Source organism: Harpia harpyja, chromosome 15 (genome assembly GCF_026419915.1).
Source record: "Harpia harpyja isolate bHarHar1 chromosome 15, bHarHar1 primary haplotype, whole genome shotgun sequence".
NCBI lineage: Eukaryota > Metazoa > Chordata > Aves > Accipitriformes > Accipitridae > Harpia > Harpia harpyja.
In genome coordinates this window covers 27,864,521-27,886,943 of record NC_068954.1, presented here as the reverse complement: position 1 = coordinate 27,886,943, position 22,423 = coordinate 27,864,521, and the positions used below count along the sequence as shown (strand labels likewise).

Sequence of the window (22,423 nt, the reverse complement as noted above, 5' to 3'; positions counted from 1 at the left end):
CTCTCCCTACTGAACATAGAGTAACTAGGTTTTTTATTTGAGCTGCCTCAATTAAGTGATTCAAGTTGGATGGGATGAACCCTAGCTTCAAAGTCTTTACTCTGAGACCACTTAATGAAGATGCGCCACTCTTATGTACTGGTCAACACTGGGTTCACTCATTTGTCTCCCTGTTATGTCCACAATGAACAAACATGCTCTATTAAGACCAGCTATATAACATGAGCTTTACAAACTATCTTGATTAGTCACCGTGAACCAAATCATGCTTGCTTTACTTACAGGATTGTTCCTCATCTGCTTTAATCACTCTGCTTGCATGAGAGGCCCTTCAGATGAGCTTCTGTTTTTGCATTTTCCCTGGGCTATGCCATTAGCTGAGATTTGTTTGTTAAATAGAAGATTAATGTCAGGCAATTTTAACATGTAATCTGATGTGAAATACTTGTTTACTGGAATTGTTTATCCAATAGATCATGGAGAAGACCAAATCATTTGTTGTTCTATTAAATAATAAAAAAAAAAGGTTCTGAATGTGAATTGAAAACAGTTTTCTATATTCACTTTACATTTCTGTTCTGATGTATTTACTGATGACTGTCTTTGTTCCAAGTCATGGAATTCATAGAGTTGATTCCGTGTGAGTAACATGCAGTCAATTTGGTTTGAACTGAGCTGTGGGCAGAGTACTAGCATAAGGTTTGGACCCAGAAACGCGCACGCATGTGGCCTTGTGTCAAATCATCTATTTGTGCACAAAAATAAAGCACACAAAATAATTTTCTAAAAACTTTCAATCTGTTCTTAGTTTCACCTTGTCCTCCTCTCTGCTAATAAATGTTGTTTTTCTTGTTGCAAGGTATACGAATTGAGTTACATTCTCAGTAAGTAGCTAGAATCAGGGGGGGTTGTATTTTCATTGCTATTTTGTCATCAGGGGACTGTGGAAAGTCAGGGTCACTGTCTTTTCAATCTTCTCAACCTCTCCTCTTGTGGGAAGGAGCAAGTAAGCAAGCCAGTGTCAAGATTTCTTTTTAAGGGAAAGACCTTAGTGGAAGAGAAGACGATTTATTTACACTGAGACTGATAGAGGCCCTTTTCTATGTCTTCATTAATGTAAACAAACTCTGAACTGGGAGGAACAGAGCATGTGCCTCATATGCTTGCACAGGGGCTATGGGATAGAAACATGTGGAGTTCACAGCACCGAGAGGGACAGTACCTCACCAGATGGTGAGATTTTTCTGAAAAGGGAGGGATGAGCTGAGAAAATAAATAAAACCGGATGGAAGGATCAGGCTACTCCCACAAAAAAACTTTCCCTTTTGTCAGATCTACGGGTGCAAGTAAACTAAACCAAAATCCTTTGGCAAGTTGGAAGACACCTTGTGACCTTTCACTTCCACAAGCCTCTGCAGAGTCTTCTGCACAGTTTGACTTACTTTGGGAGTGGATGACGAGAGGGAGTAGACAGCTGAGATGAAATTTAATTTACGTGCTAATTACTTGTTAAACTTTGTGTCAGTTAAGTAATAGTGCTGTTGGGAAGACAGAGGGGTCTTGTGGGCAGAGGGGAGACTGCAAAACTAGGTTGGTAGGTCTCTACTGATCAGTCTTCCTTGTCCTTTTCACAGATTTCTTTGACCCTTCCTTGTGCTAGTTTCCTCTTCTTAAATCAAGAATAATTTGAATTAATAATCTTGCAATGCCAGTAGCTCTTCCTGTGATGTTCTTCAATGAAAGGCTTTGGGGCAAGTGACAAATACCAACATGAAAAGTATATACATGGTGGTGTTATGCACATGTCTAGAATATTGTTGCCATTTCTGTCATAGGTACTAAATATGATGGGGAATGTCTGTTGCCAGTATCATATGCATGGTTAGCATCTTATATTTTACCTGTAATCATACGTCCTACAACAGTGTTGCACAGACCTTTCCAGTGAGTCCCTAATTATGATGTTTCATGCCTGGATAGCTCTTGTGTTGGAATGGGAGCAATCACTGGCAGAGCAGTCATTAACTTTATTTGATATTATTTGTGCTTTACATTAGGACGAAGGGTATTTGTTTGGAATTTCTTGCCAGCTGGATGTGTTAGAAGTGTGGACAGCTGTAATATGGTGCTGCAAGCATAAGAAACTGATAAGTTGTTTCGTTTGTTATAGCAACTGCGTGAGCTGATCGCTGAGCACAAGCCTCATATAGATAAGATGAATAAAACTGGGCCTCAGTTACTGGAGCTGAGCCCAGGAGAAGGTTTTTCTATCCAAGAGAAATACGTGGCAGCTGACACCCTTTACAGTAAAATTAAGGAAGATGTCAAAAAGCGAGCACTGGCACTGGATGAAGCCATTTCTCAGTGTACCCAGGTATCAATTTAAGTTTAAAGTATAATTGGATTCATTCAAATGGAAAGATACACAGACATTGTCATCTTACATGTATATATCAAGACTAAACTGCTGTTTTATCTGGATTTTTCAACCTAATGGCCTGTGAATGTCCCTATCATTGCTTATGGCATTGATTTTTCTATTTCTTGAGGGGTTATAATTTTATATATTGGTCAGTATTATTACTTCTGCAGTTGAAAAATGTTACTGCTGCTTAATTTTGAAGTAAAAAAAGGAATATTTGGTCTAAAAATGTGGGATTTTATTTTCACTTTATTCCATTTTCTCTTGCTGGTCTGTTACTAGCTGATGCTTTGTTTGTATATGGATGTCACTGTTGATCAGTTAACTTGAGTATAGTTATATCTAGAACTTGACAGCCTTAGTTACAGTCTGTTACCAATGGAGCTAGAGGGGAGTTTAGTAGTGGTAATAGCGTTTGCTCTTTGTTGCAGACCCACAAGAACTTAATGTAAGATATGCTTGAACTGTTACATAGAAGTATTGCGAGCAAAGTTAGACCTCACAAAATGTCATCATAAGTATAAAATTCAGATCAAGTCCACAAAAGCTTCGTATCTCGGGTTCCTCAGCCTATGCAGTGAGCCTCGATAGAGTATTGTTAGGTGTCACATTCTAGAGACTTTTAAATATTGGGTTAATTGTCATCAAACCCAAACTGAAATTCTTTTACTCAACCCCAAATTCATAAAAGAACTCAGTAAAACTGTGTGCGTGAACCCATGCAAACACCTGACTAAAAATACTTTTTTTCTATACTGCTGTTTTTAATAGGAAATTCCCCTTTTTCTCTGTTCGGTGGAAATTAAGTGCTATATTCTGCTCAGGTCTAAAATACTAAATAAAGAAATACACCTTAAAGTTCTCATCAAGTCTGTATTCTAAATAATTTTTGTCATAGGTCATTGTACTTGTCATATTCCTAGCCCCTGCAGACTGAGTTTAAGAACCTGAGGAAAAAAGTGACATCAGATATCATCCTGCTTTTGAACTGTTCATAGACATTATATTATACTTTCAATCGTTCTAGACACCTTCCTTATTCACGCCTGTGAAAGATGCCTGATTATTTAGATTCAGTGTTTTTCTTTATCATAAATGGTCGATCCTCCCCCTGTTTGGAGCTGCACATTTGAAAATCAAGACATTTACTTAGTATTCGAGTCCCTGCTTTGTATGTGGTAGACATTAACGTGTTGGACTAGCTAAGTACAGAAAGCAGGAATAAAAATGCATTCTTTGATAACAGCTAGAATATAATCAGATGTTGAGAACACACTCAATTATTTATGCAAAACTTTAAGGTTCATTTTATATACATAAATGTATATGCAAACAGAAAAGCAAAATATTGTAATGCCCAGAACGTAATTTTATAGAATGTCCTTTTTTTTATTAAGATACGTAAATATATATTATCAGAGCTCTGTACTATGATGTCTGTGTCAATGTTTGTCTAGACAGTCCTGGAAGAATAATTATTTAACTCTTCAGGTTTTAAATTATATTAAATTGCATTTTGTATCAAAGGCAGGACATAACCTATAGCCAGAATGAGAGGTTGTACTGACTTGCATTTTCTTCCTTTTAAGTTCTAAAACACATTGTCTCATTCATTGAAGTACCCGTACAAGGAGGCACGCTGAATGTACTGACAACTTAAAAATATAATATATATGTCCTAAAATTAGACCTGAATATTGCCAATTTAATTTCAGGTTTTATCACTTTTTGTAAGGTTTTGTTGCCACGGTCAGTTTTTTGGAAGTCTTGAATGTGGGAAGGCTACTTGCCCTTCATAACACGTTTTGCTGGCTTGTATGGTATTCACACTTATAACAAAAACACTGAGTCCACAACATTAGTCACAGAGTCTGATTTGAAGTGGGTTGTATAGTGGGAAAAAGTAATTACATTTGTATTGCCTGTATTCCTTTGAATAGAAAGGATGTAGCTATTTGTTCACATAAGGTGATCTTGTTTTGCTGTGGTCTTTCTAGCACCTTTCTCAAGTGTAGTCAAGAGTGCTTTTTGTAGGTCCTGGAGGATCATTAAATGCACCTACAATTAATTAATTTCTGTAATTTGAAAGGGCCATGGTGGTGAGATATTTTTAAGAATCTCTCTGGATCCAAATGCATATAGTAAAGGCTAACTTTGGACCTGTACCAAAGGATGAACCGTGTTAACATAGCTGTAATTGAGTTTCTGGGCACCTACCTGGGCTCATTGAAATGTGGGTGAACATAATACACACTGCTGTGTGCTTTTAGTTGTAGAAAGTAACGTACCTTTACTGCACTAACAAGCACCATCTGGATGCTAACAAACGTCTTTTTGAATGACCTTACATATCAAATCCTAATCAGTGCTTGTATGCCAGTATGTTGGTCCTGATATGAAAATGTATGTATTTAATATTAAGGTAAATATCTTTCTAAAATGATGAAATCAGAAAGCCATGGCTCTCCAAAATAAGGTACAAACTACTGTATGAATTATGCAGGACTATATGCAAGTAGATTCTGCCATATGTATCATATCTTCAGATGGAGTGCCTTAGGACTAAACTCAGACTTCACAGTAAAATTCTTAAATCTGAGAGGAAGTACCATTTTGCAAGGTTGTTTTTGTAATTTAGGTATTAAAAGAGGGGAAGAGCCACGAGGGGGATATTGCAAATGACACATATATCTATTGGATAGAGATGTTAAATATGTTAATTTTAAAGGACCTTTTTCCAAGAGAATTTCAGGTGCCATTTTTCAGTTGTTTTTTTTTTTAATTTCTCTGCCACTTCTTTCTGTCCTTTACCACCCTCCCAGTTTCATGACAAGATAGATCCAACTCTGGAGAGTCTGAAACGCATAGTTGAACGTCTGAGGCAGCCACCTTCGATCTCAGCAGAGGTTGAGAAGATTAAAGAGCAAATCAGTGAAAATAAGAACGTGTCAGTGGATCTGGAAAAACTTCAGCCAGTGTATGAGACGCTTAAACAAAGAGGGGAGGAAATGATTGCTCGCTCAGAAGGAGCTGATAAGGATATATCCGCTAAAGGTAGTAGACTGAGGAAAGTTTCATGTAGTGGAAATGCAGCAAGCTGCAGCATTTAAAAATCTTTATTTCTGGTGACCACTAATCTGGGGATTGTGTTCTCCTGAAAAAGCTGCTAAAGATTTAATAAAAGCAAAGCATTCATTGAAAATAATTTCATCATGGATATGACCTTTGTTTTATTTTTAAAGGCCATGTTGGTTTTTTCCACTTAATATTATAAGGAGTCCTGTAAAGAAACAGTTTTAGAGTCTAAATTTTAAAATGCACACATATGTTTCTGCTGTAGAACTATAGAGAGATTTATGGCCAAGAATTGTTTGCCAAGGTAGTAATCTAGTTCCTTTGTTGTTTAGCTGTTCAAGATAAATTAGACCAAATGGTCCTCATTTGGGAAGACATCCAGACCTTGACTGAGGAAAGGGAGGCCAAATTGTTGGATGTAATGGAACTAGCTGAAAAGTTTTGGTGTGATCATATGGCTCTTGTAGCTACTATTAAAGATACTCAAGACTTCATTCGAGAACTGGAGGGACCTGGAGTTGACCCATCTGTAGTCAAGCAACAGCAAGAAGCGGCTGAGGTCAGTAGAAAGTATTTTGTTGACTTGAAGTATTTTATTTACAGTATGCAGAGAAAAGACAGAATTACTATGAAATACCACAGGAGAATTTTTTTTTTTAGAGACCAAGAGGAATAATTGTATAGAAATTTACTATAATGATATATCGAGAGTCTGTGGTAAATAACATGTATCAGTGCTTAATTGCAATGAGCATGCAACATGTGCTTGTCATTATATTTACATATCTGTTTATAAACATGTATATAATAAGCATGGCACTGAGACTTTTAGAAGTCATACATACTTTAGATTCCCTGAGTAATACGTAACATCTAAATGAAAGGTGTACAGGTGTATTGTGCTCTGTGTATTATGCTCTAAGCCTGTAATTATTTATGCTGATAGTTAAAGATTTGAAGGTTGAATGATAACCTCTGAAAAAGAAAACACTCTGATTAAAGAAATCCAATTTAAAACTTCCTGTTTATTTTTTCCATCTCATGCAAAATGACATGATAAGCCATTGCTGTAATTTAGACTGATGTCAGTTGATTTCACTCTGACACTGCAAAGGGCTGCTTATATTTTAAGCATCCAATTGTAAGTCCAAGTGACTTTAAAGAAAACAAAGGTGGAATCCTGCCGTGTTCTATCTTGAAAGCAAGCTGTACATAGATTATTAAATTTAGTATTAGCAGTGTTGGATTTTTTTCTCTTTGTAGGCTGCTAAAGAAGAAATTGATGGACTACAAGAAGAACTAGAAACAGTTGTGAGCCTTGGCTCTGAACTTAGAACTGCTTGTGGAGAGCCTGACAAACCTATTGTCAACAAGAGTATAGATGAGGTATGGGAAATGCAGATGCTAAAATCTGATAAGTTAGATGCTTGTTCAGCTGAAATAGGTATATCCCCCTGCCCCCAACAAATTTTGAAAATAAAAATTTTGTGGCGAAAGTAAAATATCCCTGAAGCTTTTATGTTATAGTAAAGTTTGCTTTTCAGGTAAATGAATCTTGACTCAGATTAAAATGTACAGGCAATTTTATTTTATCGATTTGTGCGTTAAAATTTTTGTAAAAGACAGAAAGGTTTTTTGTAAAAAATACTCACAGATTAATACAGTAGATGGCTACTTTTTGCAGAAGTAATGCTAGAATAAATTTCAGATATATCTGGTTTATGCCAAGTGAGACATCTTAACTGGGACAATCCTGTTTGGATGACTACAGAGTACTTTTAATTTCTCCAACGTTCAGCAATGTACATTTCTTTTAAGCTACCTTTTTATAACGATGCAACTCCAAATTATTTAATAATATTATTTCCCATATTAACTACAATCCCAATGTTTATTAAAAATTCTATAATCAGTATTGAAGCTTACAGCTTTTGTAAATCCAGTACCTCTAGTGTATTCTGAAGGAAACTAACTATGCAGTGATAGGGAGAACAAGAGTTTTAATATGGAGTGAATAAGAACTCTTCATGCTTAGTTTATTGGTGTTATTGATCAGCACGTAATTAGTGAATGCACATCATACAGCAGTAATTTCTTTTGTCCATTGGAGTAAATTGCACTTGCTTGCAGCTGAATTCTGCCTGGGATGCCTTAAACAAAACGTGGAAAGAACGGGTGGATAAGCTTGTTGAAGCTATGCAGGCAGCTGTTCAGTACCAAGATGGACTGCAGGTAAGATGGTGTGATATACCTAAGCCAATCTTGAGTCAATAGACTTTCCTGTGGTTGTAGTAAAAAAAGTCACATAATTGGGTAGGTGACAAGTAATGTATCACTCTGATTATAGTGACTGTTTTCTTCAGTAGGCAGGTCTTTTTTCTCGGGGTTGGTTGGTTTGTGGGTTTTTTGCATTAAAGAATAAATCTGTTGGGTTGTTTTCCTCATGTAGTTGTTCATATATTGCACTACATTTAGACTTGAAATTAATGTCCCTTTGTTTACTGATAAGAGCAGAGGTTTTTTGATACCACACAAATTCACAGTAATCTGGCTCACTTTTTCCTGTGATAGTCAGTACTTCATATGATAGGCAAGTTGAAGTTGTGACACATTTACATGATCTGAAAGGAACAGAATACAGGTTCATATACTCACTTGCTGCTATTTTCTTTCAGTGGATGACAGTGAAAGAACTTCAGTTTTATTCCACCTTTTTTTATAAGTCAAATATTTAAGTTTGAATATTTTAAGCAAAAAATATTACTGACATAATGTTACTGAACCATTATATTAATTCTTAGTGTAACTTATCCAATCACAATACTTCAGATGACGATTCACTTTTTAAATCTCTATGTAAATTTTCCAGCAGTTTTTTTTAAGATACCTTTCTCTGTATATGCTGTATTTTATTTTGGTTTTTGCACATTTTGGCTGTGTGGCATGCCTCATCTTTTGTCATTGATGGCTAGAAGATTGAAACATTTGAAAAGATTCCAAACGTGGTCAGACTTTGTGAAACTATCTTTTTGCTCAGTGGAATTTTGTCTTTCTTGTTTGATCAAATCTTTAAAATCAGAGTTTCCCGTGACACTGAGGGCAGTTGCTTGTGCGTTCAGTGCAGATCAAGCAGCAGAACACTCCTTAAAAATAATGCAACATGCTTGTCTTCCAGCACATCCTCACTATGTATTTTTCTCCAAGCTCTCTTATGTAGATATTGCGCAGAGCTTGACTTGTAGGGTTACATTAGGAACATTGCCATTGGTGCAAGTGCTTTGTATTTCCTGTGGCTGTACCTTGTACACACTACAAGCTTGTTACTTTGTGAAAGAGCTGTATTTAAATGACTTCTTATGCTCATTTCAGTAGACAATATGAAAAGTATTGTGGGCAGATTGTTAGCTGCAGCTGCCTATCCTGTTGAGCTTGTTGGGCGTAGTTCTCCTTTTCTCAAGGAGCTGTGTAGCAGTGGGCAGCTCCAACAAGCCATCCTAAGCCTTTCTCTGTAATGAATCACAGATAGCGGGCAGGAGGAAAAGGGCCTAGCAGAGGTGTTTTTTCTCATATGCAATTACCCAGATTGATAAAGCTGTTCTCAATCTGCAAGTGGAGTATTCTTGAGGTTGTTCTGCATTACATCAGGAGCAAAAGAAGTACCCACAAAGCCTCAGAACTGGGGAGACTTCATTTGTTTTTTAGAGTTATAAATGCATTATCCGATGGAGATTCAGTGAAGTTTAGTTACGGCCCTTCACTATCTAACATGTACTAAATGGGTCATGTACCGTGTTCGTTACACAGATAACATTATCCTTCAAAAGAAGTTTGTTTCTAGTCATCATTTAAAGTGTGTCATCATTCAGCTACCGACTTCCATCTTTGCTCCAAAGGACTGCCAAACAGAGTTTGTCTTTTATTTACCTTTCAGGGTATTCATAAAAATTGCTGATTTTGCTCAAGCAGTAGAGATCATGAATAGTAATGGCAGAATTTTACTGCTAATAGAAGTTCAGTCTTGCAGTATGTACATTCTTTTAACCATTACATGGAATATTTTAGTTAATATTTGATCCCTTGTATTGCAAAGAAACCTGGGTTTCACTGAAGAAAGCTGTTTTCTTTCAAAGAGCACAGCAATACTGTAAAAAGTTCTGATATCTTAATACAACTTTCAAAGATGACATTATTTCTCTGCTCACGCTTCAGTTTCATACTGTGATTTTCAGGCAATATTTGATTGGGTAGACATTGCTGGCAGCAAGTTAGCATCTATGTCCCCAGTTGGAACAGATCTGGAGACAGTGAAGCAGCAAACCGAGGAACTTAAGGTATGAACTAGCAATTTATTTCATTTATATTTTCAACTGTCTGCATTTTTCTGTGTTTAGTATTTTGCTGTATTTTTCAAGAGTCAAAAGCAATTTTCAATTTCTAGTAAAAATCTGTATGAAAATTTCAAATAACATTTCACTACAAACTTTTCATTTTAAACGTTTAAATAGTAGCCTGTTACGCTATATATAAAAACCAGGGATGTATAATGATCAGGGAATGTCCTTGGGTTTGTTGCTCACTTTTACTTTTTTTTTGGTTGTGGGCAGGTTGTTTATCTATTTTATGATGTAACTTCAAATGAATCATGATCTTACGTATTTCAGAAGAACACACGTATGCAAGCTATGTTCAGACTGCTGCCCAAGTTGAATGTACAAGAGGGTGTTCTACTAAAGAAAATTTGCTTTTCAGCTTTTCTGAAGAATAATTCTGTTTAAAGGTTAAAGTTATTACATTATCACAATCACAAGAGCTAGAAGTTACTCAGGATACATTCTGCCTTTTTTACAGACCAGGGATATTATACGAGAATGCTTTCCTATTGGGCATCTTTGTCATCCTCTGGTCACAGTTAGCGATACCTGCTAGAATAGTAAGACATTGTTGCATATTTTCAGTCAGCTGAGACTGTCTGGATTATCAGTGTCTTACATGCATTTTGACAAAACCCCCAAATTTATGAAAGTTGACATTAGTATTGTAAATACTGCTGTACTATGCTATATTCAAGAAGATCATTACTTGTGTTATATTTATTTGTATTCTTCTTCTGTTTACCATAGCAATTTAAGACAGAAGCTTATCAGCAGCAGATAGAAATGGAAAGACTGAACCATCAGGCAGAACTATTGCTGAAGAAGGTAACAGAGGAGAGTGACAAGCACACTGTTCAAGACCCTCTCTCAGAGCTCAAACTAATGTGGGACAGCCTAGAAGAAAAAATTATAAATAGACAGGTAAATAAACTTGAAGGTGGGGGCTTTATTCATGACTTAGATTTTTGAGTAAAGCTTTTTATTATGTATGATGTTCGTATCAGTTTACACATTTACTCCTTTTAGTTTGGAAATTACAGAGCTATATAAAATAGAATTTGAATTTTACAATTTAATGAGTTGTTTTTATGATTTTTAAACCCTTAGCAGTATGTTTTTGTCACTTCCTCTGTCAGCAGTGCCATGTCGAATCATTGTTACTTCATTTTGGTTATTTGATGACATCCTAAGTAGCAGCTGAAAACATGTTTCTATGTGCAAAACTAATACTAACTGCTGGGTTTTTTTAAAAAAAAAAACCAAACAACTTAATACTAAACTGTTTCAGTACTCTTTCATTAAATTATCAAAGTGAAAGAGAGATTTAACGATGCAGTTCTTTGAAGTGTTTTTTTTTCTAAATTTAATCATTTCACAACAAAGAAGAGGTTTTAAAAAGATCATGCACCAAATTGCATTTATATTGAAATTATATTTTAAGTGATGAAAAACTACTGTCATATCTGTGATGAGAAAACTTTCAAGCTTTGCTTCGGTTACATGGGGTCTTCGAAGGTCAGGAATTTAAGCCTTCAATGTAAGGCTTTACAAGGGAATTGGTAACTCAGCTCTAATTATAAAGTAGTTGCTTGTGTTGGATAACTGTTTCCCCCTGGTTTTTATGCTGTCATGCATGGACTCTGCTCTGGATTACGGTGACTAATGGTAGTATAAGCCAATTCAATAGCATTGTGAAACCATTTTATTGTTAATTTTATTTTTGCTTAGCACAAGCTGGAAGGTGCCTTGTTAGCCTTGGGCCAGTTCCAGCATGCCCTGGATGAGTTACTGACGTGGCTGACGCATACAGAAGACTTGCTGAATGAACAGAAACCTGTTGGTGGAGACCCCAAGGCTATTGAAATTGAACTTGCCAAACATCATGTATGTAATTATAATGAATATTAACTGAAATGTTCTTTTGATGTTTATCTTAGTGATGAGTCTTGTAGTAAAACTTAGCACTGATAAATAATTCTCTATAGCGATTTTCAAGATGCAAGTTGTAGCTGAAATGCAGGCTTGGAGTAACTAATATCTTTCCTCTTACTCCTCCATATTCCTTCCTTCCTTGCATATGCCATGCAAGTGGCGTAGGTTTTTGCCAAAAAGAGCAGCTTACCCTAGTCTCCACCTTCATTCACCTTCATTTGACCAAGGGAACTCAAAAGTTATTGAACATGCTACTCACCCCGAAGCAATAAACTTCTTGGTTAGTTCTGTTTAGGCCAGGTCTCACAAAATGCATGTGACCATTGCGCATCTTTCGTTCTTGTTTCTTCTCAGAAAATAGTGATTTGTGGTTCTGAATTCTGCAAAATTTTATCTCATTTGGGTCCAACTAACATGGAGAATGCTTCTCTGAAAGTCTCAGCAAACTTTCGGGGTATCCATGCCCCTATCTTTCTCTCTGATACATACGATGTAGGGTTAATTTTTTATTTTTTGTTTTATTATTTTTACTGATTATCGTGACTTTGGAGCCCATGGAAGAATACTTCCATTGTGCCTTTATTTTGAAGAGTATCTCAGGAGCAAGAGATCTTCTCTAGCTCTTTGTGAGACTCAGTGCTGTTTATGATGATGTGTTCTTTCTAGGCCTGAAGATTTCAAACCAGCCTCATAAATCCTCTCCTTTAAATCTGCCATGTAATTTTTGGCCTGCATGTGATGTAAAAAGTGCTCAGAGTCAGTTTGGGACTTAGAATGGATTGAAATTGACAATACATAGATAATTAAGGCATTTTCATTGTTTGTGTTAATGTAGCTTTGCAGCTTCTGAAGCCTTTTGTGTGGTCAGCTGGAACTTGAGCAGCGTAAAACATCTACATGCCCTGTGTAACTACTGTTAGAAACAGGCCCTTCAAAAAAAAAAAAAAATTTACAAATACAGCTTCCACTCCATGAACCTTTTCTATTCTTATCAAACAGAAGTGGTTTACTACTGAAGAAGCATCCAGACATTGTTTATGACTTCGTCTACCTTCAGTGCTGAAGGAGTTCAGCAAACACATGAACAAATCTACTTCCTTTTCATAAAACATAATTTATAGGTTAGAAAGTTCACACAGTAGTGCATCCTGTGGTAGCCTGGAAAAACATCCATCTCTTGAATAACTTTGGAAAGAATAGACCTTGTTCTTAGTGAGCCTCAGCAGGAAGGAAGGAAGAAGATGCATCTGCTTCTTTGAATATCCCTTTTTTTCACTCTGTTAGGAAAATAAAATAACGAATATCTTCCAGTGCTTAGCTTAGAAGAATTAAAGCAAATGTAATGCATGTTTTTGTATATAAGGGCTACTTGTGACTTGCTGTTTCATCAAGCGCTCTATATAGTTTATTTAAAAGCTCCTTTGTATTTAGCTTTAAATTTTTCCATATACTAGCATTTTGAGGGAGGTGAGTTTGAACCAGACCCCATGCAAGACAGCACTCATAAACTTGAATTTCTTAGAGTACATTTCATTTTTCCAACAATTTTGCATATTCTCTTTTCTTGTTCTTTATATCTGGTATTTTAAAGCTTTTTTTTTTTTTCCAAATCTGTCTGAAAACAGCATCCTTTTCCCAAATGTACTTTTGCCTTTTATGGCTTTACTGTGGTTGGTGATAACAGGTTTTCAACAAGATGGAAGGAGTTCTTGTGGTGTTAGTATTACAATCATTTCCCAGCTTTTAGCACAGCTGAAGTGTCCTGGTAGCTTGACATAACGGGAAAACGAGCTGTAGACCTGAAATGCATAATGAGATGTCATGGCAGTCAGGTTGTTGTATGGCACAGCAGGCACATAGTATTCTTGTTCCTCTCTCTACTCTCTTAGACTACTGCTCCACAAGCAATTGGTACTACTATATATAATACAGTTTTCACACCTTACCCTCAAAACCAAAGAAAAATCCTATTAAAGTATGTAGTAAATTAAGGAAAGTGAAGAAATAATTCTTAACTAGCAGTACCAGAAACCTTTCATAATTTCAGAAAGAAATATATGTATTCAGAAGGAATATATTATTTTTTCCAAGGTATAAAAATAAAATGCAGCATTTTGGCAGAATGGTCTGTTACTGCTTTTGACTGAAGAGACCTTAGTTATTAGCTTTAATTGCTAATACCTGTGCTAATATTAAACTATTGCCTTGTCACTGGATTAGAACTAGCTCAGTCACTGTAATTACCTTCATCCAATAACTTATCAACAAGGCCAGTCATACATGCTGTGTTACAATTGTAGGTGCTACAAAATGATGTTTTAGCTCATCAGTCTACAGTGGAAGCAGTTAAGAAAGCAGGAAATGACCTGATTCAATCAAGTGCTGTTGAAGAAGCAAGTAATTTACAGAGCAAGTTGGAACTTCTGAATCAGCACTGGCAAAACTTGTTGGAAAAAACAGAACAAAGGAAACAGCAGCTGGACAGTGCCTTGATCCAGGTGAACAGGAAATGATCAAATAAAGAGATAACTCAAAAAAAGTGGTTTTTTACATGAAATACATAGATACATGTATTAGAAGTTGGCCTAAATTAAAGTCATAACACAGACACTCCTGAATTCGGAGAAAGTTTGAATCCAGCTGTATCTTCCGCAGCTGGCCACTGTCTTTTATAGCACTGAATCGAGACTTCAGCTTTTGGCCTACATATTTTAAAAGCAAGAAATTTCTGTATAGGTATGTTATTCAGGGAAAACATTGATGTCACAGTTGCTCATTTAGCCTGCTTTCAAGATTTCCATAGGTTTTGGTTTTGGTTTTATCATTTAGATTGGATTGACCTAGAGTAAAGTTTGGTTTGTTTTTTTCCTTTGGTTTTCTTTTTCTTTCATTTCCTTTGATTAATGTAAATATCTGATTAAATGTGTTGCTAGTGTACTTCTGCCTCTGAGCTAGTATTAGAATGGACAACATTTAAGTAAGCTCTAAAATGATATGGTATAATTTAGGCCCAAGGTTTCCATGGTGAAGTTGAAGATATGCAGCAATGGCTGACAGACACTGAACGTCAGCTGTTGGCATCAAAACCTGTTGGCGGCTTACCAGAAACAGCAAAAGAGCAGCTTAATACCCATATGGTAAGTATCAGTATTAGAATGTTTTGCAAACTACGTTTCAGGACTAACTATCTTTCAAAAGCGTTTATGGTAAATACAGAGCACGTTCTCTATATTGCAATGTCTGTACAGGATCTTAAAAAATTTTAATAGCCTTCAAAACAACACTGTTATTTTTAGTTTAGGGAAAGTAGTCATTTCAGAGATGCCCCAAACTGAACCATTAATAGTGTTCAGACAAATAAAAAAAACTTTGCATCCTTATTCTCAGAAAGAAAAGCAGGTGTTTACAGATTTTTCAGTGATTCCTATTCTTCTTTTCTCTTCCGTTCCCACAACTACGTTTACGCTTTTTCTAAGATACAAAGATGAATCTAAAAGTGACCCACATTCATTGGACCTTGAATTAAGAGACTCGATCCTTTATTCTTTACCTACCAAAGCTGACATTGTTAGCACAGATGTAATAAGGACTACTGGCTCATATAGAGACTCTGCTTTAATTAGAATTGGCAAGCTGATCAGGATGCCTGAATTATTCCCTTCCTTCCCTTCCTTTCTCTTTAAGAAACATTCTGTGGATTTCTCCACCCCCATAGAACCATAGAGCTTTAAAAAAAGACACTTAAGCTTGATCTCTTACCTCAAAGGAAGGTGGTTCGTACTGCTCCATTTATATAAAATCATGCTGTGCTTTTAGGCCAGGACATAACCTGAAACCCAGTGATCTGAACTCCTGATCTCCTGGCTCAATTGTAAGAGTGATATTTACTGAACTGTCCTTGAACTCGAATATGCCTGATACAGTTTCCATTAGAATGCTGCACTGTCACAGCTTTAAAAATGAGATTTTTTTTCAGAGTTATTCTAAAGGTCATTGCCCACCAATTCAGGGCACTTTTTTTTTCTTCTTTTTTTTCCTCCAAAATTTACCAGTAACTATTTTCGAGAAGGAAAATAATTTACGGTTTTAAAATCAGTTATGACGGGAAACTAGGACAAAACACAGAAACACCTTGTGGTTTTGAATTCCCCCAATCCTTCTCTTTTTGTCTTAAAAAGGCAGACAGACAGACATTAAAAATAAGGCCAAAAAAAGCCTTCCCCCCTCCCCAGGAGAGTGGGGCATAATCACAATTCCATGGGATTCAGTGGAGCTTTTTCCGTGTTTCATCCTGGACTTAAAGTCAGATCAAAACCAAAAAATTTTCCCTGGAAAATTTCAGGGTTTTCTTTGGTACATTCTTTTACTATGCAAATCAACAAGCCATTTTCTATACTTCTTGCACTTACAGATAGATTATTTAAAGAATCTTTAAACTGAATGTAGTATTACAGTTGGAACAAATGTGAATGTCCCCTGTATGTATAATCATTTCCTAACTGTACATGTACGTTTTAACAGATTGATACTATGCTGTGGGCCGTCATGTAACTGCAGACATTGACTTGTTATCCTTTAATGTATATAACCCTTTAAAAATAGGACTTGATTTCAGTTTAATTAAACCTCAGTGAATCTGTGCAGATATATGTAAATTCTCTGAAATGTTGAGGCCACTTGTCCTGTTGAGTATTATTTATCGTAAGTTCCAAATTCAAACTTGCCCCTAAGTGATACAAACCATGTTAATTTGTGACATGAAGCTGGAGAAGAAAGTTTTGCACTATATTTTGATTTGTTTCTCATTGGAAATAATGTTATGAACCATCTTCTTAAGGTCTGTTTCTACAGATATGAATTAAAGAGCCCTCAACCATAATCAGTTCACAAATGGAGTTAAGATTGGGCAGCATTTCCAGCTAAGGCAGCTCCAGGAAAACAAAAGATAGGAGGAGGCATTACAGGACACCAGCAGCAAGGGGACTTAAAAAGAGGCCTCTTCAGCTGTCCCAGTGCTGCTCAGAACATCCCTCTCCTTCTCTTGAAACAATCATTTTTCTCAGTTCCTCCTTTAAAATAACTTTAGTTGCTCCTACCCTCTTAAGAGTGGTACTGTACTACAGAATTAACCACTGTGATGAGCCCCTGTCTTAGACTGAGCCCAGCCCCTGTCTTAGACTGAGCCCAGCCCCAGTGTTTGGGGCTACTCCTGCTTTGCTGTGTTTCACCTGTTCTGCGTTCCTTATGCTTACTTCTGAGGGGTTCTTGTGCTGCAGTAAAATAAGATGCTCTGGGGAGTTATGGAAACCAGAAATAGTGTAGGGAAGTTGGGAACATAGGAGGAAGGAGGCTAGGTGACACCACTTTTCTTAGCCCTCAGAAAGAAAGCAAGGAAGCTTTCTGTCCTGTTAAAATCTTAGCTCATGGCTGAACCTGCTTCCTGCTTTGCCCTCCTCTGTGATCAGGTACAACCCTGTGTACAGTATCTCTTAACCCAAAGAAAATGTTGGGTTTGGGCTCTTGTCCTGGGAATCAGAGGAAAAAGTTCTTTTCCTCCTATTTGCAAGCCACTTACTGCTCACCTCCTGGAAGATGTTCCTCGTTTGGGAGTCTGCAGCAATTTTGTTGGTACATTTTGGATGGTCTGTTACAAATATTGAACATGCCCTTCTAAGTCAGAGGGATGTATGGGAGCTCTTGCCACCTTATCTTTAAAATGGTTAAAAGAGAATAGTTAGTAGAATAGTTAGCAGGTAAAACAGTTGTCACTGTTATTCTTCAAGCTTTCTTTGTATGTGTAAAATGTCTTCAGTGCTCTTGCCTGGCAAGTGAAAGAAGACACAGACAACAGAGATGATGTACAATAGAGCAGACCTCACAAGTTGTCCCACCCACTTTTGAAGGTGTATTGGATAGGTCTGGGCTTTCAGCACACTGTATAATGCTGACACTTTTTGTGTTTCAGCTACAGATGGACTTTAAACCAACCAAGTTGTAGCAAATCTTGTGCAATAAGTGCATAGTACCTTCTTAGCCAAGCTTTGGATCTTGGCGAAAACATCTGACAGTCAATACAAGTTCTCATTTCCTGAAGAATTGGGCCCTTCCTTTGCTCATTTGACTTTTTATGAATTACATGTTTCCTTTATTAGTCTTAATCATACCCGCTAAATGTTGGGGGAGGAATAAATATTATACTAGCATTTGTAAAGAGTATTGAATTTCTACCTGACTTATTTTTTGGTGCTTTCTTTGTTTAGGAACTTTGTGCCGCCTTTGAAGCCAAAGAAGAGACATATAAGTGTCTAATGCAGAAAGGCCAGCAGATGCTTGCAAGATGCCCAGAGTCTGCTGAAACAAATGTTGAGCAGGACATAAATAACTTAAAAGAAAAATGGGAATCAGTACAAACAAAGCTCAGTGAAAGAAAAGTATGTGTTTTTACATAAAAATAGAAGTGTAAATCATGTATTTAAGGATGTTAATGTTCAGTCCTTTTATGCGTGCATACTTGCTTGATCTTTTAGATTTAAAACCAATTGTAGAGACAGTTATGTAGAATTCATTGGTATGTTTAGAAAGTACTGGGAAAAAATGGGATTCAAGAAGTTGATTATCCATAATTGGGGTGGGGAGGGCGGGTGAGCATGGCACAAGTCTGTTCCATAGAAGTACATTAGCTGATACTGATAATGCTCATTTGGTAGGATTTGGCTTTTCTGGTTTTTATTACAGTAATCGTAGACATGAAAGAGTGAATAACATTATTTGATCATTCAAGTTTATCTCCTCCTCAGTACAGAATTGCTGCCTTAATTTTCCTGGCTTTTATCCATTTTTTTTTTTCTTAAAATTCCCAAACACTTGGCCTTGTGCCACTTACTTCAAGTGACTACCTTCTGTTCTAATGTAGATCAATAGCATGATTTCACTGACATGCAACATACGTTTTCTTATTATTAATTTCGTTTAGCTTTCATTCCTTCACGAAGTATAGTCCATTTATTCTACCTTAATCAAAAATGAAGAGTATCAATAATTACAAACAGAGGAACTCTCTGTACAGCCCTAATGTGTATAAAGCACAAATATTTAACTCACAACTTAGTTATATTTTAAAGTAGGAATGCTGGTGTCTCTTAAGGTGACTATTATTTCAGAATGTCAAACTAATTAATACCCAATATGAGCACCTTCTTGCAGGAAGCTGTAAGGCTGGAGTACTCAGCTAGGCCAATAGTACAATTGTTTGAAAATCTCTGACTGCTGTCTTATGATCAACAAAAATTCTGTATCCAAAATTAGTCTTGGTTCAGGCAACTTAAATGACAATTAGGCTTTATTAAAAAGAAGTGGTCTAGGCAAACTTGTTCTTTGTTTAGTGCAAGAGAATAAATTAATGACCTCTTTAAGGCTCTTCCAAGTGCGCTGCCACCTTAGATTTCTGAGATTCTACTGTTTGTATCGAAATTGATAAATCCATATGTCCCATGAGGATTAAGTAGTAGAAAATGTAATGTTGTAATGTGGAAAATTTTATCTTGATACTAGGTGCTCTATTGTCTACTCATCTATTACCCATAATTTTACTGTTACTCTTCTATCCATCTCCTTTAATATGCTCAAATGTAGGCTGTTATTTTAAAACTCAGAAACTTTGAGTTGGAAAAATGTTTTAAAATACTAAACTAAAATGCTTTACTCCAAAATGCTGAACTAAAATGGTTTACTTGGCTGAAGCCCCTGCACAGTATCAGCTGCTATTAAAGTATGACCTATCTTTACAGACCAAACTGGAAGAAGCCCTCAATTTAGCAATGGAGTTCCACAACTCACTTCAAGATTTCATCAATTGGCTTACTCAGGCTGAGCAAACTCTAACTGCAGCTTCTCGACCAAGTCTTATCTTGGACACTGTCTTGTTTCAAATTGATGAACACAAGGTATGTAAAGAAACAGATGTGTAATGTTTTTCTCCCACTCTCTGGAGATACTTTAACAATGTCCAAATGAACCCTGTAATGCTGACACTCAGAGAAACATTTAATTTGTTTTAAAATTGCATTTTATAGTCTTTCTCACTACATCATTCTTTATCAGACTGGGTTTTTTCAGTGTTTACCCAGTGCTTGAGCAACGTAGTATTTAGAGTAATTTTCTCCCTTTTTTCTAAGGTTTTTGCCACAGAAGTGAATTCTCATCGAGATCAGATCATAGAGCTGGACAAAACTGGAACCCATTTGAAATATTTCAGCCAGAAGCAGGATGTTGTCCTTATTAAGAATCTGCTGATTAGTGTACAGAGTCGATGGGAAAAAGTAGTTCAACGCTTAGTTGAAAGGGGAAGAGCTTTGGATGATGCAAGGAAAAGAGCCAAACAGGTAATCGGACAACAGCTGTTGTAGAACTCTTTGAACTTACTTGTAATTGCATCCAGACTCTTGAAGAATATGGTGCTTTAAAGCACTTTCAAGTAAGTCTGGGTTTAGTGTAACAGACACTGTTGAGTTAGTGGAGCAATTTCTGTGATTCAATCATAAAGCACTTCATTTGTGAGGTGAAAGCGTCATTTTCAACCCAAGCAGTGACTTCTGTCTGCAATACCGCATAGTCTGAAAGAAGAAAGTTACAGTATGGCTTCCAGATGTATATTAGTGCCATCTGTCCTCAGAAAGAAGTTTCACCATCAACCCCTTGTACTTTAAAGAATGTGATGAACCCCTTTCATTAATCTGTGGGAGTATTCCTTAGTATTTTCTTCATGGGTTTATGTTGTGCCCTGATTAATACTCATCACTTCCTCAATCTCTTATGTTAGTTACTAGTCCAATATCTTCTGTGTGGTAAGATATCTCTATTTCCTTAAAAAAACTGGGAAGTTTTTTCACACAGCTTTCCTTACCGGGGAGCATTCTTTTTTTTTGTTTCCTTAGATTCATGTTGCCCTCACTGAGGAACATAAATGATAAGATGCAAAACGCGTCAGAGGAATGTAACATGTTTAAACATCAGTAGGAAGTTCTAGCTTCTTTTTATTCAAGTGAACATGACCATTCAAGATCTGGTCATGTTCACAGCCAAACCACATGCCCATGTTCACTGCTACTGCCACTCAGCTCATAAGAGTAAGAACTTCTCTGAGTAATAAATTAGGCCATAAGCCAGTTAAATGTTATTTATTTTCCAGCAGTTTCTCTTGTACATTCACGTACACAGCAGTTCTGCAATGAGATGGATTTCATCTCCACATCCATTTACAGAGCTGAATACAATAAGTTATTAATTTGGGATGACAACTATCTGTGTAGAGTGGGGAAGGAGTACTGAAGGGTACTACTGTCAAGGCCTGATCCACAGCCCTGGACAACAGGTTCCAGGAGCCTTGAGAGGTTTCTGAACTAGTTGCTTGTGCTTTCATGTGTAGACAGCCCAGGCAAGAAGAATTTTCAAAAGAGAGGCAAAGAGAGAAATGACCAGCTTAGAAAATATAATCCCAAAGGGATGCCACTTTGTGAAAGCTGGTTGGATCTTTGGTCTTTCCCTGCTTCCTTCCCTGAAGCACTCTCTTTGTTGAGACAGGAAGGAAGATTCAGAATCTGTTCCTTGCCCGTCAAGATACCATTTGATATAATGAGAGCATTTATGAGCATCCCAGGAAAAATCTTCAGCAGTCATCCAGACAGGAATTTTCCACAGCGGTTTACTGCTGTTGTCCCATATAGGCAATAGCTAAGCCCCATTCTTGCTGTATTTACTATTCATTACTAAAAACGTAGGAATCTAAATGACCAACACATCAACAGAAGTTACCAATATGTCTCTGTCATACTGCGTATGCAGATCATGCACATAAAAGGTTGCTAATTCACTTAGAAGGGAGGCTAAGTCCGGTGGGCACATGATTGGGCTAGTCCTGTTTGAGAGACCAGGGAGAAAAAGCACAGGAAATCTTTCCAAAGTCTGCAGAGTACTTGTTTGGCCTGTAGAGAATTGGTTGGGGTTTAATGTTTTCAGACTACTTTATGAACCAGTGAATTTTAAAGTCTATGCAAATCTTGCTTTCCTGCAGTTCCATGAAGCCTGGCACAAACTTATGGAATGGCTGGAAGAGTCAGAGAAATCTTTGGACTCAGATCTTGAAATTGCAAATGACCCTGACAAAATAAAGATGCAGCTCACACAGCATAAGGTGAGTTATGAGTGATGAAATGCAAAGTGCCCAGTGAGATGTAGGTACCTCTGTCAGCTTTGTACTGTTCAGTCAGCAAAGGAAGTAGACTTGTGGCCTCACTACAGTGGAATGCTTATTAACATTAAATTAAATGGTCGTGTGTTACAGGTGGGGAGCAAAAAAAAACTTTTCGCAGTACCTGATCTGTGGGGGAATGGTTAACTATGAAGAGGAAAGACATAATAATACAGCACCATGGAAACTTTAAGAAACAAAGTAATGCTATCTCAGAATAGGAATCTCTGAAGAGGTTTTATTACAGGCTTTTTTCAGTCCTTAAACCACAAATTTAGCATCCAGTTATTTGGGTTGGGATTTTCCTTTTAATACTACAGGATGATCTCAAAACTGAAAAATAATCTTGTATTTTGATTGGCAGTTGCTTTTTAT

General features: G+C 36.7%; 1 protein-coding gene across 14 annotated transcripts in view; it reads left to right on the top strand.

The window, feature by feature from the left end:
- DST (dystonin) overlaps positions 1 to 22,423 on the top strand; it is a 316,607-nt gene that overhangs the window by 263,667 nt on the left and 30,517 nt on the right. For all 14 annotated transcript variants that reach the window (XM_052809218.1, XM_052809204.1, XM_052809202.1 and 11 more), the window contains 14 exons: positions 2,171 to 2,374; positions 5,245 to 5,476; positions 5,830 to 6,056; positions 6,761 to 6,883; positions 7,628 to 7,729; positions 9,727 to 9,828; positions 10,618 to 10,791; positions 11,599 to 11,754; positions 14,103 to 14,300; positions 14,811 to 14,939; positions 18,063 to 18,233; positions 19,590 to 19,745; positions 19,977 to 20,183; positions 21,872 to 21,991. In XM_052809218.1, the coding sequence (XP_052665178.1) occupies positions 2,171 to 2,374; positions 5,245 to 5,476; positions 5,830 to 6,056; positions 6,761 to 6,883; positions 7,628 to 7,729; positions 9,727 to 9,828; positions 10,618 to 10,791; positions 11,599 to 11,754; positions 14,103 to 14,300; positions 14,811 to 14,939; positions 18,063 to 18,233; positions 19,590 to 19,745; positions 19,977 to 20,183; positions 21,872 to 21,991 (2,301 nt within the window). The remainder of the gene's footprint in view (positions 1 to 2,170; positions 2,375 to 5,244; positions 5,477 to 5,829; positions 6,057 to 6,760; positions 6,884 to 7,627; positions 7,730 to 9,726; positions 9,829 to 10,617; positions 10,792 to 11,598; positions 11,755 to 14,102; positions 14,301 to 14,810; positions 14,940 to 18,062; positions 18,234 to 19,589; positions 19,746 to 19,976; positions 20,184 to 21,871; positions 21,992 to 22,423) is intronic.